At 47.6% G+C, this 16,732-nt stretch overlaps 6 protein-coding genes across 6 annotated transcripts; 4 read left to right on the top strand and 2 right to left on the bottom strand.

Moving 5' to 3' along the window:
- Window positions 1-171: 171 nt before the first annotated feature.
- On the top strand, window positions 172-2,958 carry MCYG_05934 (calpain-7; the record flags this gene model as incomplete). Its single annotated transcript, XM_002846019.1, has 4 exons — window positions 172-207; window positions 281-681; window positions 742-952; window positions 1,012-2,958. The coding sequence occupies 4 exons, from the start codon at window positions 172-174 to the stop codon at window positions 2,956-2,958; spliced, it is 2,595 nt and encodes an 864-aa protein (XP_002846065.1).
- Window positions 2,959-3,150: 192 nt separating this feature from the next.
- On the top strand, window positions 3,151-4,719 carry MCYG_05933 (conserved hypothetical protein; the record flags this gene model as incomplete). The annotated part of the gene is made up of 5 exons (XM_002846018.1): window positions 3,151-3,253; window positions 3,338-3,438; window positions 3,535-3,662; window positions 3,723-4,456; window positions 4,514-4,719. The coding sequence occupies 5 exons, from the start codon at window positions 3,151-3,153 to the stop codon at window positions 4,717-4,719; spliced, it is 1,272 nt and encodes a 423-aa protein (XP_002846064.1).
- A 2,693-nt stretch (window positions 4,720-7,412) lies between these two features.
- MCYG_05932 (uncharacterized protein) lies at window positions 7,413-8,263 on the bottom strand (the record flags this gene model as incomplete). The annotated part of the gene is made up of 3 exons (XM_002846017.1): window positions 7,413-7,600; window positions 7,693-7,985; window positions 8,253-8,263. 3 exons carry the CDS (start codon window positions 8,261-8,263, stop codon window positions 7,413-7,415), a joined length of 492 nt encoding a protein of 163 aa, XP_002846063.1.
- A 1,398-nt stretch (window positions 8,264-9,661) lies between these two features.
- Window positions 9,662-10,994, top strand: MCYG_05931 (NAD dependent epimerase/dehydratase family protein; the record flags this gene model as incomplete). The annotated part of the gene is made up of 3 exons (XM_002846016.1): window positions 9,662-9,704; window positions 9,844-10,002; window positions 10,069-10,994. 3 exons carry the CDS (start codon window positions 9,662-9,664, stop codon window positions 10,992-10,994), a joined length of 1,128 nt encoding a protein of 375 aa, XP_002846062.1.
- Window positions 10,995-11,684: 690 nt separating this feature from the next.
- On the bottom strand, window positions 11,685-14,911 carry MCYG_05930 (DNA topoisomerase 1; the record flags this gene model as incomplete). Its single annotated transcript, XM_002846015.1, has 7 exons — window positions 11,685-11,819; window positions 11,899-12,348; window positions 12,421-12,660; window positions 12,716-13,054; window positions 13,131-14,360; window positions 14,479-14,711; window positions 14,848-14,911. The coding sequence occupies 7 exons, from the start codon at window positions 14,909-14,911 to the stop codon at window positions 11,685-11,687; spliced, it is 2,691 nt and encodes an 896-aa protein (XP_002846061.1).
- A 518-nt stretch (window positions 14,912-15,429) lies between these two features.
- Window positions 15,430-16,730, top strand: MCYG_05929 (ATP synthase gamma chain; the record flags this gene model as incomplete). Its single annotated transcript, XM_002846014.1, has 6 exons — window positions 15,430-15,512; window positions 15,643-16,217; window positions 16,284-16,396; window positions 16,461-16,481; window positions 16,540-16,574; window positions 16,637-16,730. 6 exons carry the CDS (start codon window positions 15,457-15,459, stop codon window positions 16,728-16,730), a joined length of 894 nt encoding a protein of 297 aa, XP_002846060.1.
- Window positions 16,731-16,732: the final 2 nt, after the last annotated feature.

Raw genomic sequence — 16,732 nt, 5'->3', positions numbered from 1 at the left:
TAATATCATTGTGCATTTTTCGATGAACGGGGAGGGTTATACACGTCACATACACTTCTGTGCACGGCAAGAGAAGAGAAAGAGGCTCTCTTGACGCAGCTGCCTCGGCCATAGTTGTCTCTCGAGGTACACAAGCTACTATGAGCTGATAGACCTCACAACGTTACTGAGATGTCCCAGTTGAGAGACATCAAATCCCAGGCATTGGTATTGCTTCCGTTGTCTGCATGACAATTTGCATGGCAATGGAATTCAACTCGGCTGACGTTCCGACTCATAGGAGGCTGAGAAAGATGTACGATTGGCGTCGACGCAGAAACAGGCCTTGGAAGCTGCAATTAACGTGGCAGAGCATTATATGAATGCACTTAGGCTGGCTGATGATCCAGTGGAAAGAAGACTATTTGATTCAAAGTGCAAGGAATATCTCACTCTAGCCGAAAGGATCAAGCAGTCTAAAGATGGAGACAGGCTACCAGCCCTGGTGCCTTCAGTGATACCCTCTTCGCAGCCAGACTTAGTGGATAGAGAGCCAACCTCTACGAGAACACAGTCTAACCGTGAACAGATTATACTGCTCGAAAACTCCAAGCTAAATGGATTTGTCTTTCCACCTTGGTCAGCAACAGCAGTTCCTGACCCTGGAGAGTTTCAGGCTGACGAGGAAGGTGGATTATTCCTGTAAGAATATTCTCTCTCTAGAAAATTACATGAACAGCTACTCACCAAGCTACAATAAAGTGATCTTTCTGATCTTCAAATATGCCCTGTCCAGCGAGAAATATTTGATGGCTGGAAGCGACCTTCGGAGATCTTGGGTCACCACACAACAGGCGCTCCGATATTGCTGGGCCCAAACCCCATGGACTTAGTCCAAGATGTAACCACGGACTGCTCTGTTGTGGCAAGCCTTTGCACAGGGGCGTCACCAGGGAAAGAAGGAGTTCCTCAGGTACGTCCCAAGGATCCATGTGTTCTGAAATGGATTTTGTCTAATAATAAACCCTACAGCTAGTTCGCTCTGTAAAGATGTACCCATCTGAGGATGGCAAAGTTCCATGCATCTCCCCCTCTGGGAAGTATATATTCCGTCTTTACTTCAATGGGTGTTACCGAAAGGTCGTCATTGATGATATGCTTCCATCTTCAAAAACCCTACGATCCCTCCACGTGATAGATAGGAACAACCCTACGGCCATATGGCCAGCGTTAGTTGAAAAAGCCTATTTGAAAGTCAGAGGTGGCTACGACTTTCCAGGAAGCAATTCCGGTACTGACCTCTGGGTTCTAACTGGCTGGATCCCTGAACAGGTCTTTCTACACCATGATGAACTAGCTCCTGACCATTTGTGGCAACGCCTTGCCAAGTTCTTCAAATCAGGCGATATTCTACTAACACTAGGTACCGGAAAATTGACAGAGTATGAAGAAAATGAGCTTGGCCTTATAAGCTTACACGACTATGCAGTATTAAACTTGCAAGAGAGGGATGGGGTTCGCCAATTGCTCATCAAAAACCCATGGGCCGCCGGGCCTGTTTGGAAAGGCGTAGGCCAACTTAGAGCGAGTCATAGTCTGAGTGATACCTCTGAGCCTGAACCATCACATCCCTCGACTACTGCCCCAGGCACATTTTGGATGGCGTTTGACGACGTTCTCCAAAATTTCGATAACCTGTATCTTAATTGGAACCCTACTCTATTCCGCTACCGCCAGGATATCCACTTTCGCTGGGACTTATCATCTGTGAGTATAGTTGCAGGATGCTTTGCAGAAAATCCCCAGTTTGCTGTTTCCACTAAGGCCGGAGGGACGGTATGGTTGTTGCTGGGTAAGCATTTTAAAACCGGGGATTACAAGAAAAATGCAAATCAACTTTTAGAAGTGGCTCCTGATATTGAACAAGCCGGGTTCATCAGTCTTTATGTGTTTGACAAAAATGGAAGCCGAGTCTATCTAGCAGACGGCGCCCTACGCCGTGGACCCTACGTTGATTCACCAAATACGGTGATGATGCTTGAGATGCCGCCTAATACGACATATACTGTTGTAGTGTCAGAGCAATCTCTACGGAGGTCACTTTATAGTTTCTCTATTTCCGCCTTTGCAATGTCTCCAATTACCGTCAATCCCGCGAAAGAGATATACTCCCATGTTAAAAAATTATCCGGAGCTTGGACCACGTCCACGGCTGGTGGCAATGCTGAATCCGAGAGATATCCCGAAAACCCACAGTTCCAGCTACAGATCCTTGAGAAATGCGATGTTAATATCCTCCTGGAAGCAGAGGACCCTGGATTCGCAGTCCATGTGAGCCTTATTTGGTCAAACGGGGGCCGAGTAGCGTGTGTTCGCTCACGAGATATAGTGGTTGGTAGTGGTGATTATCGTCGCGGTTTCGCCTTAGCAGAACAAAGGGGTGTGGAAAAGGGACTTTATACTGTCGTTTGCTCAACATTTACCCCGGATCAACGTGGCAAATTCACGCTGTGTATTTCCACCACCTCACCCTGCTTTGTCAAGCCACTACCGGCAGAAGGGGCGGGAAACTTGGTCATGAAATCTGGTACCGGCATCTTTCCTCCAGGTACGGACCGAATTCTAGCTCCAATTACTATCCCTCGCCTAGCCCGATTGAAATTAATATGCAGGCGCCGCGGATCCTCAATTGGGGGTCGCAACGCTGCCCCTTCTCCAATTCTTATGACCCTAGAGCTTGGACAAGGACCGTATAAAGAAATTCTTGCCGGGTCTGGAGATGGGAATTTTAGTGATGACGTGAGAGGTGCCCGCATTGAAGTAGTAGATCTACAGCCAGAATTTGAACGGAGAGGTGGCATATGGCTAGTCGTTGAACGCATCGGTGGGCCAAGTGGTCAAGTCGAAGATTGTATCGAGGTTGAGATCCTTTCAGAGGAGCGGATAGGAATAGGCTCGTGGGGTATTGGTGATGGATGAGGATTCTCAAGGCCACACACCTGTAGTTTTTATCATCTAGATTTTATATCGAGTGGGTTATACACGCTTACTAAGCTGCCCTTAACGTCATTTGTTCCCCCACGCTTTTTGCAGCTCTTTTTGGCCTGCAGAAAGACATCGTCATTTTGTTTGCCATTAATATCACCAATTCTTCCTGCATCAAGCATCAAGATGTCAACAAGCATCCCTGCCGGGCTAAAGTCGGCTGATATTAGCCGTTTCGTGACCCGGGCTGCGCAGCTTGAGAAAGCAAAGCCGACCATTTCATACTGGTGTATGTTGCTCCTGCCGACATCTCTAGCCAGCAACATAAATATCTCTGCATAGAATTGAAATCTAACAGAAATACGAATCACAGGTAATTTCTGGGCAGTCACTCAGATTCTGGATAAAAATCTCCATAACTCAGACGAAGAATGTTTGAAATACACTACTGATCTCATGGATAAACTGGAGAAGGTACGAGTACCACAACAGCCACAGAGCTTTGCCTAACACACCAGAGGCTTCATAGTGACATATTCTAGGTGTGCTAACATCGTTTGTTGGTCTTAGTTTAAAAAGGAACATTCTCATGACGATACGATAACCGACGACACTGCAGGCCAGGCATACGTGGAGCAATTCGCGTTGGAAACATTTCAACGAGCAGAGAATGCAGTTCGGGCAAATAAAGCTTCACTGTGAGTTCATTTGTATTATTTATCTTCTAAAATATTTGGATGATACTAATGAGTTGGTAGGCAAACTGCCGACACCTTCCAGGCAGCAGCCACATTCTTGGACTTGGGCCAAGCATGGGGTCAGCCTGACGCCGAGACAGCCTCGAAAATCAAATATGCTAAATATCATGCTGTCCGTATAGTGAAGGCTATAAAGGCTGGGGAGGATCCAAACCTCTCCAATCCTAAAAATGCGGAAAATGTGCAAGAATCCGAAGGGGGTGGCCATTTGGCTGGCGCAACTGGGGGAACAGTAGTTGGAAGTGAAGCCCAAGATATGCCAGAAAACACCAGAAAAAGTCGACAAGCTTCTGTTGAGGATATTCCAGATGAATTTGACAAGGTTCAGAGTAAACTGGCTGCACAATCGTCCTTGAACGAGTCTCTCCATCCTTCACGTTCTTCGTCTGCCGCGCCTCCCCCCCGTTCCACGGGCGCCATCAACATCCCGAGTGCACCCACAAGCGCACCGGGCAGTGGTATTCCAAGTCCTCCGATTAGTATACCGCCGGGGATGGTAGATTTTGAAGAACATTTACGGCAAAGACCCTCACAGCTCTCCCGAGCCACCGTTCCCGACCTCCCTGCGGCGCCCTCTGATTTTCCATCTCCTGCATCAAGCAATGCCGATTTACCCTCTCAAATGGGACCAGCTTCTGACTTCTCTTCAGCTAATATTCTTCAGTCATTTCCTTCACCGGTCCCTGAACCCGAATTTCCTCCCACTGAGTCCCATGCCCTGGGCCCTCCCCCACGTACGTCTCCCGGGGCTGGGTTTGATAGAATATCTCACCCAAAAGCCCCAATGGTAGCTCCAGTGACCCGGCTTCCTAAAGAATCACTACCCATCTCTTCATCAACTCCTATGGCTATCTCCTCTGGCCAGGCTGTTGACGAAGAGGCAATCTCCAATGCTCAAAAGCATGCACGGTGGGCGGTGTCTGCGCTCAATTTTGATGATGTCAATACTGCGATTAAAGAGCTACAAAAAGCCCTAAACCTCTTAAACCCCCGCTGAAATACCAACTATAACTTCATACATATAATATTATATGCTCAACGAGATACTCTCTATCTTGATTTTTTGGGTATATATGAAGAATTCCATATTACGACTAACGAAAAGTATGGGGAGATATAGCTTCCCGCCCGTCCTATTTTAACCCTATTACTTCTCTCTTGTTCGAAATCTACTAAAATTAAAAAATGGTGTCTTGATGGTTCAAAATGTTCCTTGAAAACTGGAGATTCAGCGTTGGGTACGTTCCCCGTCCCAACAGACAACCCTTTCAGACAGGTTACTTCTTGCTATTTGCCATTTGCCATTTTCCAGCTATTGCTTCCACAACCCTTTCAACCTATGCTGGTAAAGGGTCCTCGCTTCATCCATGAAACCTTACGAAACAAAAATGGATGTGTCGTGCTCGTGTATGTATACTAGTTAGCAAACATTGACTAGGAATATTTTTGGATACTTACCTTTAGCTCAACCATTGTTCTGAACCATCATTCTAAGATGCGAACCTCAACGATATCTCTATACAGTAACAAACTTGCAGGTAGTAGCCTTCATTGTGTGTGGCTCTATGGGCTATTGCTGTCCCTATGAACATATTCTTCACTTATAGAGAGAAAGGACCCCTTACACCCTGCCATGGTTTACTATTTCGCCAGATCAACAAATCAGCAACTAGGTAATGATACAGCACTCATTCAAAGCAAGTTGTTAATCTCACTCTCATAATACATCCAGATGTAAACAGATCAGACCCACTTCTTTCTTTGAAATATCTATTTATTCAAACGCCAATACACATTCCGGGTCCATTTCGTGGGCTCTGGTGGAGGGAGAGCTACATTTCTTGCACTGAAGGTAATATTAGTCCACGTCTCTTTTGATACCCAAATGGTTGAGGATGGCCGTCTGAATTTTAGCCGCCAGAAAACTTTCCCTTCATGCTGGATGAATACTATAAACCTAGAACGTATACATGGTGTATATGGAAGTTATGCCCAGGAGTGGGAGCTTATCCAACCGCCATAGCAAGTAATTGTGCTACTGGAACAGTCTCGCCTACGAAAAAGCGGGTTATTAATGACCCTCCTGAGAATAAATTTAATATTCTACGTCTTATCGTCCCCATGGAGTATCGATGCTTTTGCTCCGTTCACCCAGGAACGAATGGACGCAGCATTGGATCACTTGCATAAGGTCGTTTCTCCCACTGTATATCAAAGACCCGTCGCCAGTCACAATTGTGTTTCAGAAAAAACAAAGTGGGTGCAGGAATGTTTCTCAATAACCAGCCATGGCACTCGTGGATTTGACACACCATATGGAACCTTACTCTTATCTCAACTGGAGAGCAATCCGAAGGCGATGAGCTCAACCTGGGGGAATCAGCGTACTTCTGATAAATAGGAGACCTTTCGACCTAAACGCCTTGATAAGGTGTTCTATCATGGGGAACTAACTTGTGGTTAAGGCCCTGACGAGGATTGGCGTGGGAGCAGTCGTCGAAGCAGAAGAAATGAGAGCACGTATGCAAGCCTGGAATGCTGAGTTACAGATCACACTGGGCTCATGGCTAACTTGGATGACGTCGAGCCGGTGGAAGAATTGTCTCCGTCGCGAAGCAGATTTAGTAACCGAACACCAGAGATACAGAAATTTGCCGGTGAGATTACCATATTTCCCTCAAGTGCAACTTCTTCCCCATTATATACTTTACCATCCAGCATAAATATATGTATGTTACCTCAGAAAACATTTTTAATATAGATGTTTAAAGATAGGCTCGGGCCGGCCAGCCCCACAGGAGACCCGACGTTCCAGAACAGCAGAACGCCTTTCAAGTCCACCAGGGCAAAGCAAGTTGGTCCCTATACGGAGTTCGCAATAAGAGATTGCAAGGCTTGCACCCTTGAGCTGTACATGCATCTTCGCTAATGATTATAGTTGGCGCGTCAGCTAGTTGATGTAGGAGAAGCCGCCCCTACCTTGAGCATATTCTAGCCAAGCTTCGGGGCTGCCGTGGCTTGTCTTTGCTGCCACAAAGGACTGGTTACATATACACAGTTTTACTCTGTGTGCAAGTTAATTTCGGGATAGCCGAGCCCGGATCCTATACATACAAGGCGTGGTGCTGTCAAGTCTACCTACTAGTCGGGCAGAGTCAAGCATCTATCAGAGGACTGGCCCTGGACACGAGTCACTGGTGCGTGAAACAATGCCCTCTCCCTCATTATACGCTTATATGCCCTTTGGCTATAAGTATTTTGCCCAATGGGCAGTTAGGTGAGACCAAATCAGGGGAGATGCCATCGAGCTATGGTGCTACCGTACAAGGCGGACAGCGTGTTTAACGACAAGCCAGAAACAGATAAAGACATCTTTCTTGGCCAGTTCTCAGTTCTGAAATACCCCTATCTATCCTCGGAGAGGAAGTGCAAAATGGCCATCTTAAAACACTGCCATCCATTCCATGTGGTTTGGCAGAGCGTTGCGCTCGGCCATGCAAGGCTAACGCAGCGAGCGGTATAGTGCATAAATCTGCCATTATCATTCCAGTCATCGGAAACACCGGTGAAATATCACCAGGACTTTCAGAGCAAGTTTGTTTGATGGGAACGAGGACAAAGAATTGATAAGAAACATCTTGCCATGCCATTGAAACCGAGAGGATTGATGGGTGGAGTAGAGAAGCCGTCTCATCCAGCGACAAATTCCGAGATCCTTCGAGAGATGCTTTCATTTGGGACTGGGGTTGTTCGTATTGGTAGATCAACAGCCTCAGCTGCGGGAAGACGGCATTCTGGAACAGTCTTACGTGTATCGACATGGCTAGCAACGCAGTTCGGGCTCACAGATATGCAAACGTTCTGAGCACACCCCAGATCTACATAGAACACCAGCTGAACAGATTACCGGGGGTGGCTTGTCTCAGTGTATCTTGTTTATGGTTCTGCATCTATCAATAGAAGCCCGAACTGAGTGTGATCCTGAGGAACAGAGCCCATCTCGAGCCAGGAACCTGTCTGGAAGATGAGCGAAATAGAATGATGTAGTTGGTGCCTCCAACATCCGACACCCTGAAGATTGGAAACGAGCCTGGAGCTTCCTGGGGTTCACCAACATTTACTTCGTCACCAACATATATTGCATATATCCTGGGCGTTAAAAGGGGAACGATATCACGTTGGAGCAGGCGGAATTCGTTAGGGGGTTCAGGGGCTTGCTTTTTTCCCAGCTCGATCGATCCCAGCCTCTCAAGTTCGATTTTACTTATTATTTATTAATTAATATTGTTATTATTATTATTAGCTCCAGATGGAAGGACAGCGAGATTTCAATATGTAAGATAAGATGATGCCAGCCCATGTCGCGTTCCCGACAGTCTGTCTCTTCGCATGCGCCCCTTTTTTCCGGGCGACCAATAACGGAGAATAGTCGCTGACTTGTGAGATGCAGAGGATATGCAAGGGTCCTTTTGACCAATATATTGTCGGTAACGTCTTCAATGGCTTGTCCCTCCCTCCTTTTAATCTTACCTGCATTGCATGGATCTATTTCCTTCTAGAATATTATGTGCTATTATATTATTTGTTTATTATTTATTTATTTATTTTTCTGATGTTTCTTTCCCAGTCGCGGCCCCTGGTTTCAAACGATTATCCTGCAACCAACCCGATCCAACAAAAAAAAAAAAAGGAGACAGGCGACGGATCGATGACGACAGTTAAATAAATAATACGATGCTCTGGGTATATAAAAAAAAATACATAATATAAAGCCCGTCAGCTGAGGAGAAACGTTTTATGATGGGCTGGCTCCGCACGTCCACCGCCCCGAAGAAGAATCGATACCAGCACGATGCCCCCTTTCGCCTCGATAGACACGGGAAAAGCAAGACAAGAAAAGAAAAGAGAGAGAGAGAGAGAGAGAGAGAGAGAACGAAATTGTCGGTGTGACCAACAGACAAAGTGGTACAGGCCTGGTACGCCAGTAAATTACACCGTTCGTGGGCCCTGCAAGTCGCATTCGTAAACTTATATCGAATATATAGGAGTTACACCCGGCGGGTGATATAGGGCTATACAGATATATAGATCGTATAAATTAGACCCTTGCGGTCAGGCCTCTCCCACCTCTCTCTCCCCCCCTCCCTTTCATTAAGGCGAGGGGGATCTCGATAGCTAGCCTGGCGCCATCTAGCTGGTTCTCGCTCGACCTGGCTTGCGTCTCTTCCTCGTCTGCGCTGCGGGATCAACCCCTGTTTCTTGTGGTATCCGATGATGCATGTCATATAAGTGGGTTCAAGCCGCCAATTCAGCAGGAGAAAGGTTGAAAAAGCAAATACACGTCCTCCCTATACCGAGACTACTAATTCAACTTGCCCCCCCACCCTTCTTTGCCAACGAGTTTTGCCTGAAAAATCTCCTGCTGGAAGAAACCGTCATTGAACCTCTCGAGTGCTCTGCGAGACTTGAGCCAGCGTTGCCTGCTCAAACCGTCAGCCCGGAATATCAACTTCTCCTGCAGCCCATCGAAAGAGAAACAGGAACGAAAGAGAGCGAGAGAGAGAGAGAGAGAGAGAGCGAATAACCCCACGTCTAACCCCTATCCTGTCGTTTTTGAAGTCAGCGTCTCACGTTCGAACGGCCTTTGATACGTCTCCTGACTCTGGATTTTCGACCAGATAACTGCATCAATCCCCTGAGCCAGCACCAGAGATCCTCATCTGTCGGGGTAATTTCATCCCGGAACTAGCAACTGGCTGGTTAGAACGACGGGGAAAAAAAAGAGTGAGAGAGTGTGTGAGAGAGAGAGAGAGGCAAAAAGGAGGAAGAACTTGCTCGTGTGCTTTTTCTTTTACTTTTTTCATATATATAACCCGCCGTCGTCCGGCCAATTCGTCTTTTATATCCCATCCGCTATATAGGAAAAAAAAAGAGCAGCCATGTCGAGCGATAAACCGAGTGTGCTGGTTGTTGGCGGGCTAGGTACGCAAAGAAAACCACCATATCTTTCTTTATATATAACAAAAAGAGAAGGCAAAGAGAGGAAAAGAAGAAGAGAGAAACAAAAAGGAGGTGTTGAGCTGGAAGCTGATTTATCTTGTCTTTACTTGCCCTTAAACAGGTTTCATCGGCCGTCATCTCGTTCATCATATACACAAGAACAACCTCGCCTCAGAGCTGCGGGTGGTGGACAAACTGCTTCCTCAGCTTGCATGGCTTTCTCCCGAGATCACTGAAGCATGCAAAGACCGTTTTGTCCAGGCAGATGCAAGCCGTGAGCGTACGCCGTCCTCTTCCCCCCCCCCCTTCTCGGCCTCTGCAGTAATCCATTCTGACTGTCTGATAGAATCACTCCCCCGTGTCTTTGACCGTTCAAACGGCGCCCAGTTCGACCTCGTTATAAATTGCGGCGGCGAATCTCGATACTCCCATCCAGATGACGTCTACCGTCTGCGTAGCCATGCGTTGTCTCTAGCGCTCGGTAAAGAGGCTGCTCGACGAGGGATCAAGGCCTTTGTCGAGTGCTCGTCTGCCGCAATCTACAAGTTCGACGAGAAGCCACGCAAGGAATCAGACAGGCTGAAGCCATTGCAGAAACTCACCAAGTGGAAAGTCACTACGGAGGAAGATCTCGGGAAGGTAGAGGGCCTGAACCTCGCCATATTGCGATTCCCTTATGTGTACGGTGACTACGACACCGGACTGCTGACATCCGTCATCTGCGTGGGGAGGACATACAAGGAGATCGGCCGCCCGCTGACCTTCCTCTACGCCAAAGAACGGCCGCTCAACACCGTCTGGGTAGTAGACGCGGCTCGCGCTCTCTGGACAGCTGCAACATGGCGAGCCTCCAAAGGTCCTCTGCCTCCAAACCAGGACCCACCATTCCCTACCGTCTTCAACATAGTCGACCACAACAATACGCTAAAGGGTGACCTTGCCGACGCTCTCGAACGCAATTTTGGCATCAAGTGCGAGTTCCTGGGTTCTTTGATGAGCCAATTCGCTAAAATGAACCAGGAGCAGGTACTGGACGAGATGAACGAGGAAACTCTAGAAGTGTGGTCCGAACTATTGCAGGCCAAAGGGATTACCACCTCCGGACCCATCAGCCCCTTTCTGGAGAAAGAAGTTCTCAAAGACGCCGATACTACCATCGATGGATCCCTGTTCGAACAGACTACCGGCTTTACATATCTGAAAGAGAAACTTGATCCGGACTGGCTTAGTAGTGTTATCAAAAGTTACGAACGGATGAACTGGTGGCCTTGATTCGCGATTACATGCTCTCTGCTCAGCTGGATATGGTGTGACTTGTTTCTTCTTCTTTTTTTTTTCTTATTACTTGGATAGATGAGAAATTCTTTTACTTCGCGGTTTTGCATTTTTGCTTTCGTTCTCGAGACGGGATATACATATATATACAGAAGATCTATGGATGCATGGATGCCCAAGTTTCTTTTTCTTTTTCCTCCCCCCCTTTTCCGCTTTTCCTGCACCCCAAGATCGCTTCCTTTCGCTCCATGGGCAGTCTAGCTTCTCTCTCTTTTTTCTCTTCCTGCTTCAGCCTTGTTGCCCTTTTTTATACCCCTGTTGTAATATAATCAATACGTCATTACGAAAACAAAGTCCAGTTTGAAGACGCTTTTCCGTTCAACAAGGTTAATAATATAATGGATACAGGACCTTAACTAGGATGAAATTCATATTCAGCGATGGAATGTACATTGTTTCTTCAAAGATGGTGCTGTTTTTTGGGCCCGTCATAGACTCATCGCTGTCAAGGCAAGGCTGCCAGGTTGAAAACTAAATATATAAAACAAGATGAAAGAGAAAGGAAAAAAAAACTGCAGCCTGCGAGGCTGTCCATGATATAAAAGTACAAAAAAACACTGCTATGCAAGGAAGAACACCAAAGGGAGAAGAAAGACCAAACAAAGAAAATGGAAAAAAAAAAAAAAATCAGAACTCCCAATCTTCGTCTACCGACTTGATTGCCCAGTCAAACTTCTCACGCATAGTCTTCGAAAAGAACTTCTCGATTGGGACGTTGAACTTTTTGGAGAATACCACGGTCAAGCGGGGATCTATGTAATTCTGTGTTACGAAGTGGCGTTAGCGATTTGCTCCTCTAGGAATGACGAAACGAGCAGAGGTTGGGCCGGAAAATACTTACAAGCTTCGATGTGCCAAGGGCAACTTCCTTGTTATTCTCCTTGTCTTCGGCTTGAAGCAACATATTCTCAATACGCTGGTCAATCTTGCTGATTTGGCCTTCGAACTTCTCGACCGTAGGACCCCTGCCCTCAGCCTCCACCTTTTTCGTTTTGTTCTCCTTCTTGTATTTTGCCTCAAGCTCATCGGCAGCCTTGAGACGTTCTTCCAGTTCTTTAGCTTTCATCTCCTTTTCTCCATCCGCAACTCGCTTTTCGTTCTCTTTGTCGAACTTCTTGCGTATCTTTTGGCGAAGCTCCTCTACAAGGAAAGCCTGGTGCTCCTTGATCCACTCCATGTCTAGATCGTCATCTAGCTCAAAGTAAGCTGCGCCCTTCTTCTTTTTTATCTTGGAATCAATATCGAGCATCATCTGCTTGATCCGCCATTTCTGGTACTGTAGTCCTTTGATCTATAGCTGGGTTAGGCGTATTCTTGCCAAAGAAGCCGGATTATCAGATAGACATGAAAGACGTTTGCTTACCCTATCACCGAGTTTCTCCATCTGGTTGGCGTGACTAGCTGCAACAGTACGTTTATGGTTACAAAGGATGGCGACCTCACGATTTGCATCGTTATACTGCTTAACTTTCTCTGGGATTGTCCCGGTTGCGGACATTTTCTTCAAGAGAGTTGCCATGGTGTAGGAGGCGTTGTAGGTACGGAAGACTTTCGCAGTAAGTCCAGGCATGTAGTTGGATAGGTGCTTGTTGAGAGCTGAAGTCTGTTGATAAGAAGTTAGCAAGAATTTCATAAATGTATGTGATCTGCATGCATACCGTGAGCCGATCGAATATTTCATCACCTTCTTTCTTTGGAGCTTTCTTGAAAATCTTGAGATTCTTAAATACTTGAGGGTCAACCTCAACTTCATCGTAATACCTAATGCTGTCTTTTCCGAGGAAGTCGAAAACGACAGTGTTTGGTGGTTTCAATGTAACATGTTCAAACTTGAGAGAGCAGCAGCCAACGGTGTCCGCCTCATCTTCACCTTTCTCGTTCCCAGCACGAAGGGCAAATTGATCGATGAGGTAGACAGCCGTAGCTCGTTGCCGGTTGACCATGAGCTCATCCTTAAGACCCTTTTTGTAGTCTTTACGGATTCGATCAATGTGTTTCTAGAGCGGATAGAAAGTGAATCAGTATACACCTGACACCTGGGGGAAAACGGTACCAAAATATAAGAGTACGAACCTTGAGCTCTCGAGCTTTCTCAAACTTTTTGTAGTCACTCTGACCCTTGACGTCTGAGTTGGCAGCCAGCATCACGTACTTGTAGTTTCCGTTGACATTTTCTTGCCACATGGCCAGCCATGTGCCTTCTTGGTCATGTCTAACTTCTTTCCAGCGATGGCCTTCAGGCGGTGCTGGGACAGGTGCGTCCTTGCCAATGTTTATAGTGATTTGTTCAGGCTGGACACGGGTTTTCACCGTACCGGTCTTTGGATGCTCTCCACGGCCACGGAAGAGAGCGGGAGGTTCGACACGGAAGTTACCAACCTTTTGCTTTCGTCCATCCCACATACAGTACATATATGGGGCTTCGGCGGCGTCCTTTTCAGCCTTGGCTGCTTTCTTCTCCGCCGCAGTCATGGCCTTCTTCTGAGCGCGCAATTTCTCGTGGTGTTCGAAAATTGGCACGAAATCACACTTGGCGAACTCCTTGACCTGCACTGGCTTGCCTTGGGGGTCCTTCGCTCCACCAGTCTTCTTGATAATTGCCTGGAAGTCATTGAAGAAGTTCTTCTGGAAGACGGGGTTTTCAACATTGTGGGTAGAGTTGAGCATCGTTCCAAAGTGTGAGGCCACTTCTTCAGCATCGGGGTGTAGGGTTATCGGGACACCAGCATATTTCATTTTAACGTCTTTTGGAAGTGGTTCGTAAGGCGGTGGGAAGACGACTCCGTTGTGCTCCAAAGTGGTCCACTTGATGGTTCCATCGCCCTTGGAAGGGTCTTCCCACCATCTGTACTCTTCTTCCGCTTCTTCCTCTTCAGCTTCGACTTCCTCACTGGCCTCTTTCTTTACACTAGGCTTTTCCTTTTTTGCCGGTGTAGCGGTTGTGGTTTTCGCAGCAGCACCTGCTTTCTTGGCCGGAGCCTTGCGTGCGAGAGGAACGTCTTCATCACTGGACTCTGATTTTTTGATACCGTTAGTCTGAGGCTTTTTACCGTTCGTAGTGGCAGTCTTTGCTTTCGCCGGTTTAGCAGCAGCCTTCTTCTTGGCCGCAGCCTGGCGATTCTGCTGTCTGAGAGACTGAGCTTCCTTTGCGGCACTTTTCTCAATATCGGCCTTTTCAGCCACAAGCCTCTTAGTTTCTTCGGCTCTGATGGATGCTCTCTTTCCTTTTCCAGCGTGGGAGATCAAGGGCGCGTCGTCTGAGTCAGAGGCTTCGACTTTTGTAGCAGTTCGACGACGCTTGCTCTGGGAGGGGAGTCAGTCCGGTTGGTACTGTAGGGGAGGGAGGGGCTTCAGCCGAATGTGGTGTTTCTGCGAGGGGGGTTTTTTTGGAGAGGGTGTTTCTTTATTTTCTTTGGCGTACCAATGGTTTATCATCCTCTCCGCTGCTTTCCACCTCTGCGTAGGAAGGACGACTAGCGCTAGATCTTGATTTCCGTTTTGCTGACACGACCCCGTTGACATCCGCATCCTGCATGTCAACCTCATTATCCTTTGCAGGACCATAGCGTATCGAGATTCCAGGCTGAGTCACTCCGTTAGTGGGAGTAGACAGACCGGTAGACTTAGGAACGGTAGGACTGGACAACGGAGGCCCTTTAAAAAAAATCCGAGGGAAATCAAATCGTTAGCAAAAAAGCCGTAGCCCAGGGCATCATATAACCTCCAGTTCCTCGAGAACGATTGCGCTTCTCTCGTGCTCAACGAATAACTGTATTGGTGTCTCACTCACTTTGAGCGCTCCCATTTGCCTTCATGGTGCCGGCAAGCGGCGCATCGTCGTCTGAGGAGCTCATGGCTTGCAACTGAGGCACCTGTAGTGCCTTCAGAAGGGGTCGATAGGAGAACTGTCTCACACCAAATGAGAGCCGGGCTGACCGGACGAAGGTATACTGAAGGCCAGGCCTTGTGAGCCAACCGAGGGGAGATATAGTGAAGATCTGAGAGGCGAATGAGAAGAAGAACGAGCAGGCCGGACAAGAGACGAGGCTATATAAACAACCACGCCCCGTGAGAAACTGAAAGCGAAGAGAGGAACAAGAAGGCTGGCAAGAAAGGAAGAGAGAAAAAAGGGCGAAGTTTTGATTCCAAGAATTCGTCTTGGTCGTTCGCTTTTATTATTTATTTTCAAGCGCAAGAAAAAAAAAAACAACCAAGCCCAAGCCTTTTCCGCAAACGGTTTAGCGCCAACTCGCTGCCCTTTTTGGCTTGTTTTTCGAACTTCAAAGACGGAAAAACGACGACGAAGAAGACGAAAGACGACGAGAAGAAGAAGAAGAAGAAGAAGACCGACCACGACCACCTGCATCCGTTTCTGTCTCGACGTTTCATTCTCCTCGAGATGCTCTCGCGAACTGCCCGCCCGGCATGGAAGGCCGGCTCCGCCGCCGTCGCCCGGTAAGCACAGGAAAAAAGGCCCACAGCCGTCAGACTACAGAAGGTCGAATGTCGTGGCAGGAATTGATGAAGAAATATAAGCTGGCGATGGAAATGGGGCCAATTGATCGCTGACGATGAGTTTGTGTAGTGCTGCTCCCGCCAATGCCGCCAACTTCGCTACTCTTCGTGAGATCGAGGGCCGACTGAAGTCCATCAAGAACATCGAGAAGATCACCAAGACCATGAAGATTGTTGCCTCTACCCGTCTCAACAAGGCCCAGCGTGCCATGACTCTCTCCAGAGCGTACGGTGAGACATCCGAGTCCGTCTTCGGGCAGGCAGAGACCAAGCCTCTCGAGAACCTCAAGACCCTCTACGTCGTCGCCAGCTCCGATAAGGGTCTCTGCGGTGGTATTCACTCTGGTCTCAGTAAGGCTACCCGACGAATGATCATGGAGAAGCCCGATGCCGATATCGTCGTGCTCGGAGAGAAGTCCAAGGCCCAGCTCTCCCGATCCAACGAGGACAGCCTCGTCCTCAGCTTTGCCGGCGTGGGCAAGGACGTCCCTACTTTTGCTGAGGCCCAGGCCATTGCCGACCAGATCTGCCAGCTACCCACCGACTACGCCAGCATCAAGATCGTCTACAACAAGTTCATCAATGCTCAGACCTATGAACCAGCCACTGTCGAGGCTTTCTCCGAGGAGGCTATCATCCAGTCCCGTTTGTCTTCCCCCCCTCTCTTTTCACTTGGTAGACCCATTTTTAATCTAATTCAACCATCTGTAGCCAACGTTGTCGCTTTTGAGGTCGACTCTGAGGTCCTTGCTAACCTCCGTGAGTATGCTCTTGCCAACAGCTTGTACTGGGCTTTGGCCGAAGGACACGCCTGTGAGATCTCTGTAAGTTTTAACTGCCGAAACACATGTATGTACCAGTCAATTGCTAACATATTTTGCTTTCTAGGCCCGTCGTAATGCTATGGAGGTAAGAATCTTGTATCGAACTTGATATGTCGTGATATCGTACTCACTTTCTCTTATAGAACGCTTCCAAGAACGCCGGTGACATGATCCAGCGGTAAGTGATGGATCTACAGCATTTTTTTGTTTGGTTCCCCACCGCTAACGTACCTCCTCCAGATTCCAAATTCTCTACAACAGGCAGCGTCAAGCCGCCATTACCGGTGAATTGGTTGAAATTATCACTGGTGCCACCGCTTCCGAGGACATGTAAAA

Source organism: Microsporum canis, genomic scaffold (genome assembly GCF_000151145.1).
Source record: "Microsporum canis CBS 113480 supercont1.5 genomic scaffold, whole genome shotgun sequence".
Classification (NCBI taxonomy): Eukaryota; Fungi; Ascomycota; class Eurotiomycetes; order Onygenales; family Arthrodermataceae; genus Microsporum; species Microsporum canis.
This window is presented reverse-complemented; position numbering and strand designations above follow the sequence as displayed.